The sequence below is a fragment of the Anarrhichthys ocellatus genome, unplaced genomic scaffold (genome assembly GCF_004355925.1).
Source record: "Anarrhichthys ocellatus isolate YVR2014 unplaced genomic scaffold, GSC_Weel_1.0 scaffold32, whole genome shotgun sequence".
NCBI lineage: Eukaryota > Metazoa > Chordata > Actinopteri > Perciformes > Anarhichadidae > Anarrhichthys > Anarrhichthys ocellatus.
Window position 1 is genome coordinate 4,672,260 of NW_022280062.1, and position 16,462 is coordinate 4,688,721.

Genomic DNA, 16,462 nt, shown 5'->3' on the forward strand with positions numbered 1-16,462 from the left:
CATATCCGTAATTCGATCCTGGAGGGAAACGATGGAATAAGTGCAGAGCTGCTGTGGCGTGGACAGACGGGCTGTACAGCTCTCTTTCTTTCTACTAGGGCTTGTTGATGGACACAGAGTGCGTTAATAAAAGACTTGTCCACTTTGCACATCAAAACAGTGGAATGTGAAGAGCACATAATCAATGACTGTGGACAGGTCAGGATGCTCTCGCTGTCTTTCTTACTCGCTCTGTATTTCCTTGCCTCTCAAAACCCTCTCTTCACTATCTTTCATGTGCACAATCAGTATCTAGCTCTAGATTAAAATATTGGACGACAGCCAAAATTCAGAATTATGTATATACGCTGGGTATTCAATAACATCTCTCACTAAGCTACTGTCATCTGTCTTACCTTTATTTATCTAGGATAAGGCTTTGCTGAGCGAGTATGTTCTTATTCAGCACCACTCCACTTTCTACAGTTACACAGTTAGCTGCCAAGTACAACAACAGTTTTCTACTGAGTTGGCCTCTGAGCAGCTCGACTGGACAGGCCGGGGTGCAAAGCAAGCAAGCGTCTTACTGAACTGTACCTCAGTGGTTGTTGCTGAGAATGACACCTTTGTTTTACGTTTCTAAATCTGAAACCTGCAACCATCTGTTACCGGCCTGCTCCACTGCCTTTTAGCCCATTGCTGAATTCAAAGCTCTACTCGGTAACTTGGCACAATAGCGGCACCCTTTTTGTTTTGAACATGCATTAATTGATTTGTTGGCCACTTGGCCACCTTTTATGCTAATTTGGCAAACCAGTCCGTTCTCATTCCCAGGGCGTCAAATACCGAATACCCAGGTCTTTAACATCTACCAAGGGTGGTTTTAAAATAATGAATTCCCTTTGCTGCATTACAACTACATACCTGTGTACTATCCAGTAAACCATGGACCTAAACAGGAATATCTACACTATATCACAACAATGGTAAAAGTTAATGTTTTATTCTTAAAAAGGTATAACCAAAGCTTTAACTCTACGTAGACACTACAAGACTTCATGCTTGAATCCAAACTGCTGCTCCATATTGTGGGATGTAACCCATACGTGATACAAATATAAACAGTTTTTAATAGTGCTGCTTGTTTTGATCATTTCGCTGTTGACTTAATTGTAGGCATCTAACATCATTAAGCATCAATTAAGCTGGCTACTTCACTTCCTTTCCATTTCTGTGTCCTGTTGTCCTCCATTTTAATGCCGAGCTCCAATGGCACCAAAATTATATCTGTTATAATTCAAGTGAGTCTACTGTAAAATCTAATGTACTCTGGGATTCAGTGCCATTTGCTGTATGCTTTTTTTTTTTTTTTTTTAACATTACCGGGCCCTTTTTTGCTGCAGTGTAATACTAGCATAACTTTAGTGTAAGTTGCTGTACCTGCAGTGGATGAAGTCGGGGACGGGGTTGTGGACGCTGAAAGAGGCTGCGTCCAGGTCTCTGCAGATCTCCACGTTGTCTCCAGCCATGATGCGAACTGCCGCCTTGTTTTCATCATCAAAGACCTGCCTCTGGAGAGAGGCACACAGCAGCAACATGAAGTCATCTAGAAAAGAAGAGAGGAGAAATCCAACTTGTGCTGAGCAAAAATCTTGCCAATACTAAAAACAATCATCAGTATAACAACCACCAAATACATGTTAATTGGAAAACATACAGATGAGGAACGATGGATTGGGTTGGGTCAGGAAATCTGGAATATAGAGCCACTTGACCACATTGGATTCTGTAGAAGAGGTGGGAAACCTCCAGGGATAGTCTGAAATGAAAACATGCACCATTATCATTGGACATACATTTATATGAAAACACCATAAAAAGGTCAGGTCTATTGTGGAGCACAGGAATGAAAAAAGCAGCAACCCAGACGCCATAATAAAATTGTACAATTCTACAACTACGGATATGTTGAATCTGGACGTGTCTAAACCAAAACCACATTTCATATCAACATTTCTACGTACGTGTATATCAGTGTTATCGTGACACTTTTACCAATTCTCAATTAGGTTTAGGTTTAGGCAACAAAACCACTTGGGTAAATTTAGTAAAAGATCATGTTTTCGGTTAAAATAAGTGTATTATATTTGGTTTCACACGAGACACAAAAAACAGTTCCTGTTTAAAAGTCCTGTGTTTGTTCGACCCATCTATCCACTGCTATCCAACTCAACCTCCTTTCTACGTGGACTTACGCAGACTTTGATTTAACGTATTTGTGATACGTCAAATACAAACGTAATCTGGGAAAAAGTACGTTCCCTCGAAACGCAATTGACGATGCAGTTTTTAGGAGACCAGGCTGAGAAGAGTCTTGACGTGGTAACAAATAAAAGATCAAAAACACAGAGGAGCAACAGCTTTAATTCTTGTACGATGTATTTTTGTAATTTTTGAAACAATTTAGGTTCTCAATGTTCTTCTGGGCCAAGATGTCTAAGTTTACACAGATATGCATTTTGTGATTAAACATATTTTGCTCCGACAACATAATTTAAAGTAATACATACAGTAGATGATGTTGAGTCTGGGGACATAATAACAGACAGTTAATAACATTAACTGAAAAACCTTTGGATAATCTATTCAAATATTAAATGTTTGTCATTGTCAGCTTTCAATATTATGGGTTTGGGACTATAAATCCAACAAAACAAGAAATTCAAAGACGTCTTAGGGAACTTGAAATGAGCATTTGATACTAATTTCTGACATTTTATACACTAGATGATGTATTGATTATATAAATGAATTCTAGATTAATCAATGATGACAATAGTTGTTGATTGGGGCTTGAAATCATAGCAATAAGTACAAACTGGCCGAGTTGGTCACACAAACCTTTACAGGCTGCTGGTGGGATCCCGATGCAGATAAAGTACTGGAAGGTCAGCATGCAGGCCAGGAAGAAGCAGTACTTGGGCCAGATCTCAGCGATGGCTTTCCTCCTGCGTCTATACATGACTGTGATCAAGGCGAAGGCGTGAAGCATGGCGAAGAAGTCCATACGCTGCCCGATAACATTGACCCCCAACAGCAGGCACGTCTGAGAGAAACACAAGGAATACAAACATGAAGTGATGTTTTCAGAGAAAATCATCCATTTTTTTTAGCTCTTTTCACTTGTCTCGACCTCAAGTCCAAACTTGTAGAAGAAGTAGTTGATGAAGTATTTGATGAAGCTGATGATGCCGATGTCCAGATGCTGCCGTGTGATGTCATGGAAGATAATCCTGGCAGCGGGAGGCGACAGTTTGTTTCTCAGTCTGAAGTATTTCTGATGGCGATAAATGGTCACCTCGAATGCCAACAGAGCCAGCATCAAGAGGTTGTTCTGCACAGATGGAGAATATCATTAAATATGTATTATGTATGTATTAAATATGTATTGACTAAAACACATTTTAATAACCGATTGGTCATTTATCTAAAAAAGACAAAAAAAAGACTTAAAAGCGTTTTTTTTCCTATTTAATTTCTGGCAACTTGTGATGGAAATTTGTCATATTTTCTGACATTTTATACCCAAAAGTTTAAACGTACTGTAACTCAAGTTCATCAGACGTGCTCTTTATCTTAACATCAATCATTCAGTGAAACACAGGGTGAGTAATTGATGTACAAATGATCATTTTGGGGGTGAAGTATTCCTTTAACGTAACATTTGAGGCCCTGTTGATAAAGAAAATACTTGTTTTGCGACTGTTGAAGGAGCCGTGACTTCCTGGAGTCACAACCACCCTGTAAAAAAACTAATTGACATTTTTACACTTCGGTTTTTGCGCGGATTAAACAAACAAGATATAACTTGTTATTTAGTGAGCTTTAGAGATGCCGATAGGCAGATTTTATTACCTTTGGATGGAGCCAGACTAGCTGTTTCTCCCTGTTTCCAGTCTTTGTGCTAAGCTAACCAGCTGCTGGCTCCAGAGAACAAATTTACTATTCCTTTGACAAATTCCCTTTTTTTTTTTTAAAATCATAGTTTCATGAATTGTTCTTCCCCTGCTGTGATATTATGTGTATGCTGCAAACGTTCAGCTGAGGAAAGTTTCCACTCCTCACCCTGAGATAGCCCAGAAGGTCATCAGACTTCTCCAGGCCGACCCAGTTGGCTGGATCCACTGGTGCTTTATACAGCAGAGACTCCTTCATCTCATTAATCTGGACCGCTGAGTAGTTTAATGGCTGTGGACAGAAAATATAAGTGTATGACTGTAATAGAAATATAATATTACTTCAACTAAGGATAGTACAGATAACATTTAGCAGTATGTAGCGTCTACAACGAGGGTCAAGGAGCATGTTCTGACTATATTCACCATAGAGCAGGTCTTCGAGTAGGTAAGGTGGTCTATAGACGTCAGCTGGTACAACATTTTACATACGATGATGACACACGTCCAGACAGTGCAAACATTGGAGGCAAGGGTACGATACTGGCAGAAGGGCAGTGCAAAGGCCCAGGATGCCAGGAACACATAGTTGAACAAAGACACCTGCACAGGAGACAATATAGGCGATGAGGACAGAAAAAACAGCTCACATGAATTACATTTCCACTGACATTCTCTTTTTCTTCATCCTCATCCAACTACAACAACTAGTATTATTCCTATTTTGTGTTACAAGTTTCTAAACACTTTTATGTAAAGTGAAGAATACTGTGAAGCAAATGAAATAGGTCAAGAACCATAAATAAAATATCATGACATTACATTAATCTAAATCCATAAAAGTGAGTTTTAATAAGAATCTAAAAGCCTTCGCAGCTTATCCAGACTAAACCTCTCCGTCAGTTTGTGCCAAACTCAAAGAGCCCTGATTGCAAGAAAACAGCTATTACAGTTCGCCCCAATACCCCCAGACTATTATCTGGCGAGTCTGCGATGTAACAGAAAATCCTGGTTTATTTAAAATTGGTTCAAGTTGGCACAGTGTTGCAAGAGGCCAAGTTATTTTATAGAGTGTATGAGCAAGAAAATCAAGCAAGACACCGGATTTTTGAGGCCGATACTTGGGAGTTTAAAAAAACAGTTAACGATATATCATTCGGTAGAATCAAGACCAAGAATATGAATTGCAGGACCATCTGGAAGCCTTATACAACACGTGGGATGACATGCACACTTCCGAGAAGCTGAGCAGTCAATCAAATCGATTGATAGTGTGATTCCCTCTTGTTGCAGATATTGATCCTCGTTCCACATTGTAACCTCAAGCTTTCGTACCTCTTTGACGGAGACCAGGACAATGTAGCAGGACACAATCTTGATGATGTGGATCTCCAGTAACCACCAGATGAACAGCTGCAGTTTGTGGAAATACTCCAGGAACTTGAGGAAGAGCACAGTCAGACGGTCAACCACCAGGTGCCATTTATTCTTCAGATCTGAAGAAGCAGAGATAAAAAAAAAACAGATACACTTAAATGGAAAAACAGAAGCACTGAAGAAGTGCAAATGGAAAGTGTTTTATATTTTAATTACAGCAGTACGTCCTCAGTTTGAACACCATTATCCCTTTACCGGCATTTTGCTTTGATGTCTTCTCAAACACCAACTCAAGCTGGAGCAGACTGATAATATGATTCTCTTTTTTGTGTCGTAACTAATGTGGACAATACAGCATTCACTAAATATTCAGCCGTGACATTGAACATCTTTTAGATAATCAGGCACATATATTTTCGATTCTTTTTTTCTAGTCTAATTTTCTTTATCACCATTATATATTTATATGTATATCTTTATATTCTTTATATTTATATTTTTCCATCAAAAGATAACAATTAATCGTCTAAAACCAAAAACGTTTTAAACATTTTAAAAGCCAAACAATTATTAATCAAGAATTAATCTGTACATTATTTGATGATGCAAATAATCATTAGTTGCAGCCCTACAAATAATTATATTAATATGAATAATAAATCTCTGATTCACAAGTGGTATTCACATTAAAATCCATCCAGCAAACATGCAAATCAGTGAAGATGTTATCATGTGAAAGAGAAATTTCAATATGTAAACCATTTTATGGGGTCAACTTAGCAGCTGAACATGTGTTTTACATATACTGACTGTTAATGTAATATTTTCCCGGTATGCATTGTGTCAAGATGTATAAAAGCATGGCTAAAATCTGTATTAACAAGCACATTCGAAATTGTTGCTTTAATTACCCGAGAATGACAACCTAATATTTGGTTTTATATTCTCACAAAGGATATAAAACCTCCAGCCACAGTTTGGTGGGTGTATGTTTTCACAGAATCTTAGGTTTTAATAGAGGCTCCATTGTTTGGATAAGAAACCTCTGTGAGGGCATATAGCTCATATAGCGTGCAGCTCATTATAAACTGAGAGGCCCTGCAGCATTGCGTTTTATCACCTATTTTATTTTCTGTGTATATAAACAACATTTCAATTTAAGACCAGTGTGACTGTACGCGTAAATATGCTAATAGTGCTGCGTTAGTTGGCTACAGCAGGACGATGTAATGGGTGAAAGTGACCACTTGAGCTACACTCTGAGACAGAACAGACAACCAGAAGTAAATCTTACTGAACCCAAAAATCTTCAATACAACAGATTTGTACAGCTTTACACAGGATGATTAATGGCTGGCTGGGGAGAGTGCAGGCAGCAGATACTTGGACAGCAAGCTGAGCTTCTCTCAGAAAGCTTTGGCCTTTAAAGACTGTATGCAACATATGTCTTTTCAGCAGACTAAAGCGCTGCAGGCTGAGAGGGATCTGAGAGAAAAGGTCTCTGTGCTCATGACTAAAAGTGCTCTGTAGCTGCTACAGAACAGCACACGCGAGCCTCCGCTGTAAACACAGCGAGAGGAGAAACATGGTTTTAATGTACTTTGGAGGGAAACACATGAGATGCTGAAGTATTTAAATACAAGTCTGAAACGTGATCAGCAACACAGCCTCTAGATGAGCATTTTTATTATCATATGAATTTAACAAGCACTTGTGTAGCAGTTTCCATGACGCCCATGTCAGAAATGGTAAAAAGCATTTTAATCCAGCTTTGTACGATAATGCTATCGTAAAAGGTACACTAATTAGTATAGTACCGCATTGAAGGACATCATTTGATTGTTTTTTTTATCCCAGAAAGCTCAGTCACCACTCAGACAGCAAAGCTAAAAGTGCAGCAGGTTCCCATTCAAAAACAACAATGCACAAGTTGAGTATTGTGTTTTTGTTAATCCAGTCTGGCTTCATTCACCATCTTGGTTTTGGGCACGACTTTATATGAACTGATGAGGAGGAAGGTAGGATGAGCAAGTTAAACACTGTAGCTTTAAATGCCACTCTTTGCCGTAAATAAAAGTTCTAAACGTTAGTATCAAACTGATGTCTTGTCTATGAGATATTAATAGATGGTCTGATTAACAAAGACAATACTCAACACATTAACTTATGAATAAAATAATAGTGAGTTGCAGCCCTAACATGATTCACTGTATATTCAGTGTCTTGTTGGAGTTTGTGGACCTGCTGTGTTGCAGCTGCTCAGTACCTGAGCTCTGCTCGGTGCTCGGCTCTGGCTCCGTCCCCGTGCTGCAGGGTTGGCTCTCGTCTGTGCTGGACTGCCGCGGGTCAGAGATACTCCTGGGCTTCTCGCCAGTCATGTCAGTGTCATACATCATCACCACCAGGGCCTGCTCCTCCTGCTTCTCCTGTTCCTCTCTGGACAGCGTGGTGTCCACTGAGTTGGCGCTGAGCATGGTGAGGTCTGCCAAGCTGCCATCCTGGTGCACCAGTCTGAACACATGCGAATAAGTTATTACAGACACATGTATGCTGACTCGCACACACATCGGTATCTCTATACTTATGAGGACCTTAAATGACCTGATGTTCTATTGTGGTGTATTTTTAGGAGTCTTTCTTTAGGGGGCAATATTTGGAAATTTTGGAAGTAGCAGTCGACCAAAGTCTCACCACACAGGTCCATTTAGAAGCCTTTTTTGGAGGCTTCGATCAAATCAGACACTCTTCCAGTAACAAATTAAATAAAATCAGAACTGGTGCAATGATTGGTGTTGGCGATGCCTTCTAATTTCTAACTTTAGGACTACTTCCTAAACTTAGTCAAGAAGGCTAAAAAGAGGAGTCAAGGCGTCATATCATTAAAATGTGGTCTGCACTTGATGAAAGGCTCAATAGCTGCCACACGATCATGGAACATGGGGATGCATTCGTAGTCGGCCTTGGGTAGGAAAATATTTTATACTTATTGTCTATAAACATCTGACCCTGTCATCAATTTTAAAATATCTAAGTTAGGTTTTGAGCTATTTTTTTTAGAAGATTTTTTTACATGTGAAAATGTGACCTACTCCATTATTATTCAGACTTAAAAACATGCTAAAAACAAGAATACTCCAACTAAAGTGACCTTAACTTTAACCTATTAGAAAGTAATCTGAATCTGATCTTAATGCTCGCAGCAATTTAAGAAATCAAGGCAGGGAAAATAATCCACCTATTGTTTCCACATAATTTATCATGTCTAGTTTACTCACATTCCTATCTTTTGAAGGCATTCTGTCCTCATAAGTATATAAATGCAACACAAATTCATACATATGACTCCAGGCAATTGTCAAAAGGCTCTGATGCAAATGTTTAGATGGGAATCACCATCTGCGTCCACTCACTGAACAACAGAGCAGCATTTCATCAGGCATGAAACCGATCAATAAGCAGTGCACATTCCTTCTGCATTCGTTAAAACAATCTATGTTGGTTGATTTTGAGGATTTTTTCTTCTTGCAGCAGAATAATGGTAGCATCTGAAGGGAGTCATTAACCCTTTAAATTCTTCTCAGGCAATGGGGAAAGGTCAAAGGTCAGGTTTGGCTTGCATGAACCGGCCGCATATCAAGGCAAACATTTTTCGTTATCCAGTGGTCACACTTACTTGCTCTGTTGGGTGGGAATTTTTTGCTTGATGCTGCTCAGAACAATAAAGTTACACAGAAGTCAAGATGAACAGAGGGGAGAGACACCGACAAAGGCAGGCTGACACTGACACTTGAAAATATCCACATTTATTCAAATGCATGACAACTGGCCAAAAGGCTCCTGTGGTTTGGGGTAGGCGAGCTTTTTCAGGAGGGGGGGGTAAAGTTTCTGGGAGTCAGTGCAGAGAGGTGGGTGTGTGGCAAGATACTGGAAGGGAAGAACAGTTCTTTAAAATTCAAACATGCTTGTTTGACAGTCTGTGAAACTCTTAGAGAGAAGTGGAAGGGTTTTATGGTGGAAAAAGGCTGGGCTGGGTTTGGAGGGGTGTTAAAGATCTAGAAAGATAATAGTGAACCCAAAAAGAGAAGGCTACAGGCAAAATAATAATACGGAAAACCTGAAAACGAACAGCATTCATGTCAGTCAAATACCTAAACTCCTGGAGTAAGATATTTCAGAAGATCATCAATGTATCATCATTGGCAAAATTAGGGTAAGACAAGTCGGCGTGGGGGGATATGGATGTATTACAACAGGAAGAGGAAGTCGAGGCTCAGAGGTGAACTGGGATGGTGAGGGATGCCACAGAAAGCGAGCAGATACCCACCTATTCATGATCAAATAGACACGACCATTGACTTTAGCGTGGCTGTGTGGAAAGGGTGGCAGAGGAGAGATGGCAGCAGGTCACAGAGAGCAGCAGAGCAGAGACGAGCTAAGCAAGCAGCAGCAAAAACAATGGAAAATCCGCAACAACACCGCCATAAAGTTAAACACACACCACAACACAGACCGTGGAAATTTGAGTGTTCTAACACGGAGAGCACAACAAAGCACACAACGACAGATGTGCGATGAGAACAGTGGTTATAATGGGTGTTTAACAGGGTGTGTTAAGTGTGATTATCCAGAACAGTACGAGATGAAAAGGGATGAATGTTTTCACCTCACGCTCAACTAAGGTCTGTTATCATGCATACATTGTCAGTAAGTATTCTTGAGTAAGGGGCATTCTTCAGTATTACTGTTTATCAGCGTTCAGTTTTATCATGTGCTGATTCAGTTTGCATGCTTCTCACATTTTCCTACATATTGAGAAAATACATCTTCAATCTTTTCTTTGTATCCAGACAAATGTACTTGTTTTTAGTCTGGCCGCACTAGTTTTAGGATATCTGTGGATTATTAAAAACTACATATTTTTACTTGTTTTAAAAAATCTTGGCAAGTGAAATGTTCCTGTACTGTTGGCAGATAATTTTGCTTTATTCAATTCCTCTTTTTTTTCTTGTTTTTGAGAGCTGACTTTTTGCAGTGTATTACATTTCTTGACGCAGTGCATCTATACTTGATACTGCTAGCTCACCAAGCACCACTGAGCTAGTTAACGTTACAGCTCAGCCGAGGTGGACGCCATTCATGTTTACATCGCTGTCAAGAGCATGAGCCTCTTGTCGACGAGTAGATGCACGCTTCCTTCTTCACGGCGATACTGTTGGCAGGTGTAGTTCGAAAATTGAAAATAGTGCTGACATGAAACTGCTCACAACAAGGTCTTCTGGATTATCTCGAGTAACTCGGTCATGATTCCTGGTAAGAGCCATTGCTGTTGAGTTTTACAAATGTTTTTTTTTTTTACGCTTTGAGCACCACAAGCCGAGTGCCATTTAGCTTCATTATATTCAAGAGAAGGCAGACATCTTTACGGCCGATATCTCTAATATTTGGCGAAACAATACCAAAACAACCTAGATTGATAAAAAGCACTACAGGTAAGAGGAACATTTATTTTGGGGTGAACTGTCCCTTTAAAGTGCCTTACAATACAAACATAACCAATGGATAACTGTAGTCTGGTCCATATTCAGCTGTATGTTTTTAAAGATCCAATGAAATAATATATTACTTCCTCAATATGATGTATTTAATTTTGAAACAGGATGTGACATCATAATAGACAGCAAGGGACGAACAAATAGCCGACAAGTTACTGAAGTTCAAATGCCTGTTTCTCAGGATTTTTAACACCAAAGACTGTAAACAAACTTTGCTAAGCAAAAAGTAAAGTCATTAGATCTGGTTGTTTATGAACAACCTTTTGTTGTTATGCAGTTTGTAATTCAGCTGTATGAATTTACCCAAACCAGATAAAAAAAAGAACAAAAAGTAAACTTCTCAATTATGGTTTGAACCAAAGACAACAAACAGAACGTGTCTCACCTGTAGATAGTGCTCTCCTCTTTGGCCACTACAGCCTGGAGATCGGTGAGCTGGAGGAAGCGGTCGTGGAAGTAGTGCAGGTGGAGAATACACACCAACAGGAAAGACGTGGGAATGAAAATCCTGGTAAACAGCATGGCGACACTAAACCTCTCCAGGCCCAGGTCTTTCAAGCTGGGATGGGAAAAAAAAGAGGAAAAACTTGAGACTTGAGCTCACATCTTTTTATGAGGTACCTGTGAGTGAGGTGAACAAAAGAAGGTCAATAGATTTTTTTAATAATCAAAAGGTAAGAAAGGCAATGAAATGCTATTCTGTCATTGCTGGTTGTTATACAGTTATGGTTTATGTAATATCATTATAGCAATATACTATCACACATTCCCTTGAACAAATTGTAACTGTACAATGTAAGTGTTTTTCAATGTTGCATGTTTCTGTTCTCAATTGCTAAAAAAAAACATAGGCATGTTCAGTAAAAATGTTTTTAAACTATCAAGCTCTTCTTCAAGTCAAACATTCAAACATTGAGCATTTTCATCTGACTGCAGGGGAGAGTCTTGAAAATGTTGTGTGTCGGAGCAACTACCTGAGAGGCAGATGACAAAAAGAAGGAATTCTGGTTATCCATTTGCTAAGTCTGGTCCAATTTTCTATCCTGTGTTTTTGACTAAAGAACAAGTGAAAAAAAGGTTTTGCCAGGATAATCTTTTTAAGTTCCGCAGTAAAATTTCTGTGAAACAGGTGTGAAAAACAAAGCCAGGATCATTTTTCTCAGTCACTTTTTTCCATCTTTGACAATAGGTAAAAAAAAGGTGTGTTTGCTGTTGTAATACTTATTTCGGCCACAAAAGGCGAAGGTGCACCGCTACCCCATTTTCTTAATCGGACTAAAAGCATTAATGTTTTCCCTAACAGCACATCAATGCTGATTAAACTACATTCTAGCCAAGAGAAGTCATGACTTGCATAACAAACAATATTATGTTCCTTGTTTTTAGACTGCATGGGCAAATTAAAACTCACCTGGAAGAAAATATGAATGCTTTTAGTCTTATTCAGCACATTAGGTAGTGGTGCACCTCAGCCTCTTGTGGCTAAAATGAGTACTACAACAACAAACAAATTATCCCAACGAAAACAAATGTGTTTTCACCTGCCAAATTAATTTTCACCTGTTCTGATGTCATAGACACCGGGGAGAAAACTGTTTGGATCAGACTTAAAAATGGATCAGACTTAAAAATGGATCTCACTTTCTTCTCAGGGCTTCTGTAACTACCAGTATTTAAAACTCCCTGAACTTTCATCAACAAATGTAACTGCACTTTATTATTACGTAAAAAAAAATCTGTATTCCTATAATGCAGGTGATTCAGAGAAGCTCACCTGTCTTGGGTCATATTCAATGTTTTGTTCCAGAAGGTATTGCTCTCAAACTGGTAGGTGTAGACCAGGATGAGGACCAGCATGGTGTACATCACCACCGACATCCAGAAGTACTTCAGGATCCTTCGCCACCACTCATAGTGCACCTAGATAAGAATAATTGAGATGATTGCATTTCAGGGGTTACAAATTATCTGACATTAACAGCTACAATCCATTGAATGAATCAAACAGAACAGAGGACATCTGGATTCAGTTTACTATGGCAACAATTATTTTTCTAACAGGAATAAATATTATAATATGTATTTCATAATGATAGTTTCCCAAATGTGAAGGAGTTACGATGTGGTGTACCACAAGGAAGCTGGTTGGGACCATTACTATTTTCTTTATTCACCAAAAACCTTCCTCTTGTTCTCAATCAAGCAAGAGCAGTTATGTATGCAGATGATACAACGCTATATTTACCAGCATTATCAACTGGAGAACTGTCTAGTCAGTGCATTGGATAGGGATTTACCCTACCCATATGCTAAGTTTGGAATAAACACAGTATCACTTAGTAAACAGCATTTAAAGGATGAAAGTACATTTTGAATGCATCCAATTTGGTTTCAAAGTGCTATAAGCAAAAGAGGTCAAACGTTTTTAGTCTGGAGATTTGTGAAAATAAAGATTCATTTATTCAATGTTATTAAAAGTCAAGACCCAAAATATTCCATAGATACAAAATATGTCTGTCTGAATTGTTAATAAATAGGTACTGTGCATTTTTAGATGTGCATAGGTTTGACACATCAGAGCAGCCATAAAAAGTGGTAAGATTTCCGTCAACATTGTGTGTGTCTTCAATCATGCGCTTGACTAAGAAGATACAGAAGAACAAATTTAAAGAATGTGAACATTTTTTTAAAATATTGAGATAACTGAGGGGGAATTTGAGATTGGTAATATGTAGCTACATAAAGTATGTGTACAAGGCTATCACAATCACAGGTGTTTTGTTACCTGGTAGAGCGCCACACAGGAGAGGAACATCATCATGTAGATGATCTTGTACATGACGATTGTTCCCTCGAAGCTGACGAAGAAGAACATGCCACCACAGATGTAGATCCAGTATTTCACCAGCAGAGCCATGACCATGCTGCCCAGAACCTGCATGATGTCCTGCTCCCCTCCCTCCTCAGAGTCCTCTTCCTCTATAAAACACAGCAGCGAATCACAAAACTTTGCACCGACTACTTTCACAGACTCACAGATCACAATTGCTCACTGAGTGAAGGAAAAAGGACAATTATTGCCTGTCTTCTTTATTAAAACATCAATAGTTTGTTTTCACAGGTACCAGGATTTTGAGAACTGTAGTATTAAACCACATTTGTTGTTACAACCTGCGGGGAAAAAACAATGGTTTGAGATTGTCCGGGATACCTATTCGATGAAAAAGCAGACATACCCACTCAAAATTAAAAGGCAATATCTTTGACATGAGCTGCAACAAATTGATCATTTACATGAAACATGATGCCAACAAGTGACGAAACTAGTTATGAAATAAATGAGAAGGTTTACATGTCTGAACTGCCTTGTCAACTGCTTTTGTTGTATTTGTTCAAATGTTGTATTGTTTGGTGATGTGTTGGATGGATGCTCATGATGTTCTGTCAAGAGTTGAAAACGTAATAAAAATTAAAGTGATAAAAAAAAAAGAGAAAACTAACCGTCACTCTTTGGTTAGTATCTTTTCACACGTATTGGCGGTGCTAGCAGCTTATACTGTGACCTATATTATTTCTACTATAATCGAAATAAAATAAGAGCCCAGGGCTTACCCTTCTTCTTCTGATTATCCACATGAACATCTGAGAGACCAGCGCTGTCATCCTTTAGTTTCTCCTCTCTTTCTGTAAGCGTTTGTCTTAGCAGCAGCCAGAAGCTTAGCAGACAGAGGACCTACACAGAATAAATAAAATGTTTAGACAAACAGCAAAGATGAACTAAGAAATCATTTACATTTACTTGAACAGAATATGGGTGAGTTTCCAAACTTTCCAGCACATGTTGCATTCATCGAACAGTTAAAACGAACTTTAAAAAACAATTTGACCCAGGTATGAAGTAGAAGTAGTAGATGAATACATCTGTAGTACGAGTCATAATAAACACACCATTGCAAGTCTGTGGGGATCAACTGGTGTATAAAATCTAGACACAGTAAGGTCTTTGAGCCATTCAGAAATAATGAATTAATTGACTATAATAGAGACACAGTTTGACAGTATATTCCATTAGCTGCATACAGAGTACATCTGTTGCATCAGAAGTCCTTGCACATATTACAGATCACAGGTTGTCACTCAATCTAAAGGTCCGTTTAAATAATTTCATTGATTTATAGTAGACAGAAAGACATGGCAATGTCAAAATTGAGAAAATGCTTTGTGTTTAAGTCCCAAACCTTGGATGAAAGTGAGTGGAAAGCGTTGTCCTTCTTGACAAAGAACCCGGGGAATTTGGAATGATCTATGATCTCAAAACTCCAAATGTACTGCAGGACTATCACCAGGTTGCCGTAGGCCACCATGAAGGGAGAGGACAGCATGGCGTAACGCCTCCTGTCCCTCACCATCCACAGCGTGCAAGACCAGATGAGGAAGACAAACGTCAGCCAGCTGACGTATGTGATGCTCCACGCCTGAGGAGAACAAATCACAGAACACTTAAGATAAATGCTAAAACTCTGCTGTTGATGAAGGGCTAATGAAGGTAAAATACAAAAGATCATTTCCTTTCAGACATCCAAATACACGACACAAATGCAGCATAAGCCAGTTTCTGTGGCTCCCAGGTTTCACCATCTGCGGGCTGCATTACTCACCATCATGGCTATGAGAGCACAGATATAGCTCTGTTTCAAGATGAAGTGGAAGATTTTGACCATCGCACTGACTCCTCTCTCCTTTATCCCATCCTCTCCTCCCTCAGACTTCTCCTCTCCTTCCTCAAACGCAGAATCCTCCAGGGGAAAACGCACCTCGTACACACACTCTTCCTTCTTCTCTGGATGGAGACAGACACACAACTCACTGTTAGAATAGTTACGGTACTCTGTTTCATTATTGAGATAGCCCTTGTGCCTCATTTTGGAAAAAGTTGCTGACAAAATGTGAGTTTTATCAATCTGGTTTTAGAAGTTGTTTCTAAACATGTGTCTCACAGTTTGTCTCAACCACTATGTTAGGTTGTCAACTGGATTAAAAGTAAATATGTGTTGTTGTTAATATTCGTTTCATTCAGTTTGATCTTTTCAAGGACATTTAGAGAGAAGACGCAGGCGGTAAACAGCTCACCTGTTACGTCGCTGGGCTGGTCCATTTTATACTGAGGGGTGGAATACAAGTCCACACAGACTGGTCCATTATCCGTTGTGACAAAGTCAAAGGACGTCCCATTTGAGGTGGGCACAGCCTGTAGATCGTCATCACAAATTACAATAAAAAAGTAACTGAGGAACAGGTTTGTTATGGGATCACACTACTGTACTGCTTCCTGCCCCACAAACGCAAACATATAACTGCTTTTGTGTAATCAAATCATTCCCCAGCTGGATATTTTATTCATTTGCCAAAAATAAGCAGATTGCAGATGTGGCTTTTTGTTAGTTTCAGTTAGGTTGTTGGCAGCTTAGTTACCACATTTTGGCTTTGTAGGGCAGTACAGGGATTTCTTCTACTTTTCACACTGCACATTCTTTCATCTCGGCACAACACTAGTCCGCCTTTAGCTTCGTGGTGGTGACATAAAGTCATGTGACCCTT

At 39.2% G+C, this 16,462-nt stretch overlaps 1 protein-coding gene across 6 annotated transcripts in view; it reads right to left on the reverse strand.

The window, feature by feature from the left end:
* Nucleotides 1-16,462, reverse strand: part of piezo2b (piezo-type mechanosensitive ion channel component 2b) — a 76,346-nt gene that overhangs the window by 26,895 nt on the left and 32,989 nt on the right. For 5 of the 6 annotated variants that reach the window (XM_031865092.1, XM_031865094.1, XM_031865089.1 and 2 more), the window contains 16 exons: nt 15,995-16,112; nt 15,523-15,704; nt 15,103-15,339; nt 14,477-14,597; nt 13,650-13,843; nt 12,639-12,784; nt 11,250-11,423; nt 9,637-9,678; nt 7,579-7,823; nt 5,271-5,431; nt 4,362-4,538; nt 4,105-4,227; nt 3,173-3,373; nt 2,881-3,085; nt 1,697-1,798; nt 1,420-1,585 (listed from right to left, as the gene is read on the reverse strand). In XM_031865092.1, the coding sequence (XP_031720952.1) occupies nt 1,420-1,585; nt 1,697-1,798; nt 2,881-3,085; nt 3,173-3,373; nt 4,105-4,227; nt 4,362-4,538; nt 5,271-5,431; nt 7,579-7,823; nt 9,637-9,678; nt 11,250-11,423; nt 12,639-12,784; nt 13,650-13,843; nt 14,477-14,597; nt 15,103-15,339; nt 15,523-15,704; nt 15,995-16,112 (2,594 nt within the window). The remainder of the gene's footprint in view (nt 1-1,419; nt 1,586-1,696; nt 1,799-2,880; nt 3,086-3,172; nt 3,374-4,104; nt 4,228-4,361; nt 4,539-5,270; nt 5,432-7,578; nt 7,824-9,636; nt 9,679-11,249; nt 11,424-12,638; nt 12,785-13,649; nt 13,844-14,476; nt 14,598-15,102; nt 15,340-15,522; nt 15,705-15,994; nt 16,113-16,462) is intronic. The other variant, XM_031865091.1, reaches the window with a different exon arrangement.